Here is a 7,361-nt window from a genome sequence, read left to right as displayed (position 1 = left end):
GCAATTTGCCCACAATAATGTACAGTTCGGTCTCTAAACGTGTATTGGGCTTTAAAGATTAAAAAAGGGATAGAGAACTCATCTAAGATGAAAAAAGATTAAATTATTGCTTTCATTAATGCTGGAATAATTTCTTTCATCAATTCTTGAATTTTCTTTCATTAATTCTGGAACAATTTTTTCATTAATTCTGGAACAATTTTTTCATCAATTCTGGAACAATTCTTTCATCAATTCTGGAACAATTTTTTCATCAATTCTGGATTTGTTTCTTTCATTAATGCTGAAATAGTTTCTTTTCTTTTATTAATGCTGGAATTATTTCTCTCATTGATTCTGAAATTATATCTCATTAATTCTGAAATTATATCTCATTAATTCTGAAATTATATCTCATTAATTCTGAAATTATATCTCATTAATTCTGGAATTCAATTTTTCATTAATTCTGGAATTCAATTTTTCATTAATTTTGGAATTATCACTTTCATTAATGCTGAAATAATTTCTTTCATTGATTCTGAAATTATATCTCATTAATGCTCAAATTATTTCTTTTATTAATGCTGGAATTATTTCTTTTGTTGATTCTGAGATTATATCTCATTAATTCTGGAATTATTTCATTAATTTTGGAATTATCTTTCATTAATTTTGGAATTACCTTTCATTAATTTTGGAATTATCTTTCATTAATTTTGAAATTATCTTTCATTAATTTTGGAATTATCACTTTCATCAATGCTGAAATTATTTCTTTCATTAATTCTAGAATTTTTCTTTCATTAATTTTGAAATTATCACTTTGATCAATGCTGAAATTGTTTCTTTCATTTATTGTTTTAAATTCCTGCGGATGCCATAAGAAAATAACGGGGGATTGTGTGTTCTCAGCACTGCCAAGGCGGAAACCGCTTTGACGTCATGCTCTCTCCAGTAATATAAACTCGATGCAACCAAGCCGTAATGAGGCTTTTTGGATCACGGGACATTTCCCAAAGTTTCTAGAATACATTTCCCTCTTTCTTAAGGGACATACAAACCGTAGACAAGGTAACCAATATCGCGACTTTCTGCGCGACTAATGAAATGAACAAATCTAAATAAAAGAAACGTAGAAATGGATCGTTTTTTTTTCTTTTTGATGGGCGCTGGATATTTCAAAATTTTCTTGAAATTCAAGTTATCTGCCTGGTTTTTGCTTTAAAAAATGCTTGATTAAAGGTGCGGAATTTCTTATGTTATTTATGGGCCCATAACTAATTTCAAAATATCCTAAATTATATGGATTGATGCAGTTGGACAATGCGGAGTCATTAATTTTCATTTTCGTGCTTGCAGACTTACAGTACTTTTTACAAACCGATCACGCATGAAACCGAAATCAATACTGGTGTCCCCTTGTAAAAGCAGTCGATTGGCGGTGTACTAAAAGTTCATGGTCCATTCTATCTATCCCATTGAAAATTTTGAACACTTCGATCATATCTCCCCGACACCTGCGTTCATCCAATGTAAACATATTCAAAAAATGAAGTTTCTCTTCATAACTCAAGTCCCGTGTATCTTCTCTGCACCCCTTCAAATAAGTCTATGTCCCTCTGTAGGCATGGTCTCCAAAACCTCACAGCATACTCCAGTCCAGGACGAACTAAGCCTCGAAAAAGCGGAAGAATGACTTTAGGACATAGTCTCCCAAACTTTTTGTTCCATCGCCCCCTTCATCAGAATTTTTTTTCTCTCATCGCCCCCCCAACTCAAGTAAACCCTAGGATCCTATGTTAAATCAGTAGGTTCTATCGCCCCCTTGGACAATTCTATCGAACACCAGGGGGCGATATTGCCCACTTTGGGAAACACTGCTTTAGGAGAACGCGAAGAGACCTTTTTTGAAAATGAGACCAAGCATTCTATTCGATTTTTTGACCACCGTTGAACAATGTTCAGAAAACCTAAGTCGCTCGTCAATGAGAATTCCCAAATCGGTGACCCTAGTTGCATCCGGGATAGTGACACCATTTAACTCGTAAGAGAACCGCAGGTTGTTCGAACCCAAATGAGCGACCATGCACTTATCAACGCTAAACGTCATGCTCCATTCATTTGCCCATGCTGCAATCCTGTTTAGGTTTGTCTGGAGCAACTCCCTATCCTTTTGATTCCCGATTACCCCCATTAGCTTCACATCATCTGCGAATTTTTTAGTAAACCCATCAATACCCTGATCGAGTTTATCGATATAAAGTGAAAAAAGTATGGTGCCAAGGACACTTCCTTGAGGAACTCCACTTGTGACGTCTGTCCAACCAGAGAATTCCCCGTTCACCATAACTCGTTGCGACCTATCTGTTAACCACGATTCTATCCAATTCAGCAAGTTGCCCCCGATTCCAATCTCGTGTAAACGCTTCAAGAGTTTACCAAGTGTGACCCAATCGAATGCTTTCTGGAAATCAAGGTAAACAACATCTACATTTTTGCTCTTACCCAAAGCCTTAGTTACGTGATCATAGAAGCAAAGGAGGTTTGTTACACATGACTTCCCCTTCCTGAACACATGCTGATTATCCGACAATACATTATTCTCGTCTATCCACTTCACAAACTGCCTTTTGATGATAATTTCCAAAATTTTCGAGAGGGAGCTCGTCAAACTCACTGGACGATAATTTGACACCGCTTCTCTACTACTCTTCTTAAATATCGGAACAACATTAGCAAGTTTCCAATCCCTTGGGACGATACCTCCAGCAACACTACTCCTGTATATCAGTGCGACTGGCCCCCGACAATTCATTAGAACAATCCCTGAAGACCCTGGGATAGATATCATCTGGTCCTGGTGCTTTGCTTGCACATACATTTTTAGAAGATTTAAGACCTCCACGTTCCCCACTTGAATATCGCTGAGGATTTTATTACACCATGCAACACCCGTATATTGAATATCATTATCTTCATTGAAAACCGACGCGAAAAAGTCATTGAAAGCATTACACATGCCTACATTGCTTTCTAACCTAGCCCCTCCTATCGACGGGGGGGGGGGGCGCAACTGAAACTTGACAAACCCAGACATTTTGTAATGTATAAAAAAAAAATCAATTTATTTAATGGACAGTATGGGAATCTTGAATAAAGAAGTCACTTAGATTCGGTCTATTTTTCATTTATTTCAATTCATCTATTAACCCTTTGAGGGGCATTGACGACATATCTCGCCTGTTTGACAGCCTCTTATTTCAGTGCATTCGAAAACGGTTTAAACGAATACCGTTATAGCGAAAAAATCTCGTTTTAACGAACACTTTTCTAATACCTCATATAAGTTTGTGCATACAAACAACGCAACGAAAAACACGGGAAACGTTAACCCTAATTGTAACAAAGTCAACGTCACGGAACCAAGGGCGGCAGTCGCTGAAGAGACCTTATTCATATGAGACGGCTGTGGTAATGCGTCTTCTATCTTAGCATCAGAAAAACTCGTAGCATTTAACTGTATGAACCATAAATCAAGTATAAATTTTCTTGACCGTGTTAAGAATCGGCTAACGTTGGCAAGAAGGATTCTTTAGGGCAGAACTGTTTCGATAATCGAAGTCGAGTCTTTAAAATAGAGTGTCATTCTGAAACCCATGGAGTATATGCACAAACTGCGTCGTTCTGAGAGCTCCTTCAGGAGTTTTTCATGTCTATGGACACTCGAAGAATTCAGCTCGCTCGATTCAGCTTGTGGTCGAGGATACAAGAGTTCAAGTTTCGGATCCCGAAGAGGAAGCGTCCTCTTCCACCTGATGATACATCCGGGTGGCGAGACGGAAGAATGCGCCGGAAACGTGTCGTGCTTCCTGTGGTGCCTGGCGTCGCCGGAGCCTGGAGTCGGCGTCAAATTCGAACTCTCGCTGTGCAACGAAAGCGGTCACGTCGTCAGAAGCGCTTCTGTCGAAGAGACCAAAGTTTTGCGCCCGGGAACAAGAGTGGGATTCCCGAAGTTCATCACCAGGGAAGAACTTGTCCGGAATATGCCCGGGGACGTACTGGTCGTGAGCCTGCAAGGGACCAGCTGCTTGTCTTCATACACGATCGGCGGACAGACGAAGTATGATCCCGATCTCGAATGCCCTTACTCGACTTTATCCGAGGACTTGGGGAATCTTCTGAGAGACACGAAGAGATCGGACGTGCGGTTCGATGTACAGGACGACGCCTGCTGCGCGCACCAGAAGAAGCGGTTGAAGTTGGAGCCGCCGCTAGAGGCCGAGCCCTGCAAGAACTTCATGACGGCACACAGCGCTGTTCTGACAGCCCGCAGCAAGTTCTTCGAGTGGATATTCGCCAAGGGTAAAGATCCGAAGAGCGGAATCCCCCCAAAACAATTTTCGATTGACTGCACCGACGCCGACTCGATGAAATCGATGCTGAAGTTTTTCCACACCGGTCACGTAGGTCCCATCGCCACCGGGGCGATGTACGAACTTCTCTTGACGGCTGTCGAGTACCGACTCGACGACTTGAAGAGTTATTGTTCGAGAGTTTTGGCGACGCGCGTCGACGACAGGAACGCTTCGATCCTACTGGAGCTGGCCGTGACCTGCGGTGCCGAGTCACTGAAGGACAGGGTCGTCGAGTTTTTCTGCAAGAAATGGAAATCCATAGATTTCGAGTATCATCGACACGTACTGGAGAGGCATCCCGAAATCGTGTTCGAAATCCTCAAAACCTTGAGCCGATGAATAACTAACGGGACTGAGCCCGAGAACGTTCTCGAAACCAATGTTATCTTTTTGAATTTTCTCTCTGAGCTTTTGTAGGTTGAAATGCAATTAAAATTATTCAGAAATCTGTTCTTAATAACGCTATATTTCCGTGACGTTTTTATCAAAATCATCGCATTCACGAAGATTAAAAGGAAAATATCGTTTTAAAGAGCATGGAAAATATTGTTTTATACAGTTTCGCTAACGATGATTCGTTTCTCGGAACCACGTTCGTTAGCCGAAACGTGATTTCTCATAGGTTTCTATGGGAAATCGTTTGATTCGTTCCAGCTTCCGCCCCAAAATTTAAAGTTAAGTTTATTTAAAATTCCATGGAATGTTATAAGAAGACAAACTGATTAAAGGCTAAAATGAACAGCTTCAAAATTGGATAAATGAGAATCTAAAATAGTTTCCCAACCTTTTTTGTCCCACACATCGCTAATTCAGAAATTTTTTTCTCCTATCGCCCCCCCCCCCCCCAACGCAATCTAACCTATAGGATCCTATGTTATAACCGTAGCTTCTACCACTTCCCTTGGAACTTTCCATCGCCTCCAAAGGGGTGTTAACGCCTACGTTGGGAACCACTGATCTAAAGGAAGAGGAGAGAGATGCTGAAGATCTTTTTATTTTCCAGTACAGTAGAACCTCTCGATAACGGACAATCATGGGACCATAAATTTTGTCTGCTAATGGAGAGGTACGATGTACAGTCGAACCTCGTCTATACGACTTTCACATTTATACGACGTTTGTCTTCTGTCACATTTGATTCCTATAAATTTTAGTTTTAAGATGTACAGTGAGACCTCGCCACACAACGATACTCTATATAACGATAAATCCTTCTACAACGATATTTTATCTTGGTTTCCCCAACATGCAGCTCGTCCATATTCCTCTGCGGAACATCTAACGAATTCGTACATGTTGAAATGTGCATGTACGTATACAGTGTGAACCTGATGAAGTTTGTTTCTGGGTAATGCTTGTAATACGTGATGCTGCCACCTGACAACAATTTTTCTAAATATGAGTGAAGTGTAACGATTGAATAATTGTATCGTTTGTAGGCCTGTTGCTCTCGGTGGCGAGACTTTTTAACGGGGATATCGGCTCTCGTTTACGCGAAGTTGGGAACTACAGAAAACCAGCTTCAGCTTGCCACCACTGTGGGGTTCGAACCCGGGTCCTCACGATGCGTGTCCGTCACTACGACCATCACAGCGGCTGTGTTACTGTAAAAGTGAACACCGATGCGGTGATTATGCATAAGCACTAATTGCCTCGATGAAGTTTGATTAAATTTCACTACATTTATCACTTTCGCCTGCGAGATTATGCATAATTACCGAACAAGAAATGGAAAATCTTATGAATATGGAAAAATTCATAATCTTTCCTCTCTTCATTAAACTAAATTAAAATTATTTTTATCAATACATACGCACACAACACGTGTTTTGCAATTAAGACTGAATTAAATTAAAATAAGTGTGAAGATAAAAACATTCAAAACATCATTATCAGTCTTGTAATGTTGGCTTTCTTATGTGTGTGGGGGAAAAACACACGCAAACACTCATGCCAATGAAGAGATGTTTCAGAGTGAAAAAAAATTTCCCTGAAAAAAAAAAAAGATTCCGGAAACCTGAAAAGGACGCATTTTCTAAAACATCGGAGGACGCGTGAAATGACACCAAAAGAGGCAGATGGTAACCTTGTGTCTACACTTGACACCCGTTTGCATGCATATCAAATATTGTGTTTGAGTTAGTGATGCCACCTGTATTTCGAATCGTGAGTGTAAAGTGCAACGCTTGAATATATATAAACTCATGTCCATAAATTAAGGATAATGCTAGCTCCGGCAAATAAAGGTTCAGAAACAAAACAAACGTTACTTATTCATAAAGCCCATTTATTAAACAAAAGATAAAGAACAAAAACGATGGTGTATGTATGATATACCATTCATAAAAACTACGGTATGATGGTTAATACATTGTATGTCTCCCATGCGATGAAATACAGTCCGTACAACGCCTAGGCATGCTGAGTATCAAATTATCGATCTGATCTTGGGGAAGATCACTCCACTCAGCAAGCAATGCTCTCCGAAGTTCCGGTACACATTTAGGAGGTGATTGACGGGCTGCAACTCGTCGGCCAAGAATGTCCCACGCATGCTCTATCGGATTCAAGTCAGGTGAGAATGCTGGCCATTCCATACGGGTATATCCTCAGATTCAAGGCATTCGTTTACGATGTTTGTTCGGTGAGGGCGGGCGTTGTCATCCATAAACACAAATTCTGCGGCCATGGCACCCCTAAGCAAACGTACATGTTGTTCCAGAATGATGTCCCGATAAATTTGGGCTTTCATGGTTCCGGTTTGAACATGCAGATCTGTTCTGGAACCCAGTATATCTCCACCCCAAACGAGCAATGCTCCACCACCGTAACGGTGTCGTTCAGTGATGTTGTCTTGGTGGTAACGGGTACCTGGCGTTCCCCCATATGAAAGTCCGACGTGAATCAGACTGCAAGCTAAACCTGGACTCGTCGGAAAACATCACACAAGCCCACTGTGACGAT

General features: G+C 40.6%; 1 protein-coding gene across 1 annotated transcript; it reads left to right on the top strand.

The window, feature by feature from the left end:
- The first annotated feature begins 3,638 nt into the window (after positions 1 to 3,638).
- LOC149085720 (speckle-type POZ protein-like) lies at positions 3,639 to 4,736 on the top strand. The gene has a single exon (XM_089232398.1). The coding sequence runs from the start codon at positions 3,639 to 3,641 to the stop codon at positions 4,734 to 4,736; it is 1,098 nt and encodes a 365-aa protein (XP_089088524.1).
- Positions 4,737 to 7,361: the final 2,625 nt, after the last annotated feature.

Source organism: Pholcus phalangioides, unplaced genomic scaffold (genome assembly GCF_987345545.1).
Source record: "Pholcus phalangioides strain wild (caught in Gottingen) unplaced genomic scaffold, Ppha-v1.0 ptg000005l_1, whole genome shotgun sequence".
Classification (NCBI taxonomy): Eukaryota; Metazoa; Arthropoda; class Arachnida; order Araneae; family Pholcidae; genus Pholcus; species Pholcus phalangioides.
Note: the sequence above shows the minus strand (reverse complement) of the source record. Positions and strands in the feature narration are given on the sequence as shown.

Coding starts and splice junctions, on each gene's coding strand:
- LOC149085720 (XM_089232398.1), top strand. CDS start 3,639: ATGGAGTATATGCACAAACTGCGTCGTTCTGAGAGCTCCTTCAGGAGT.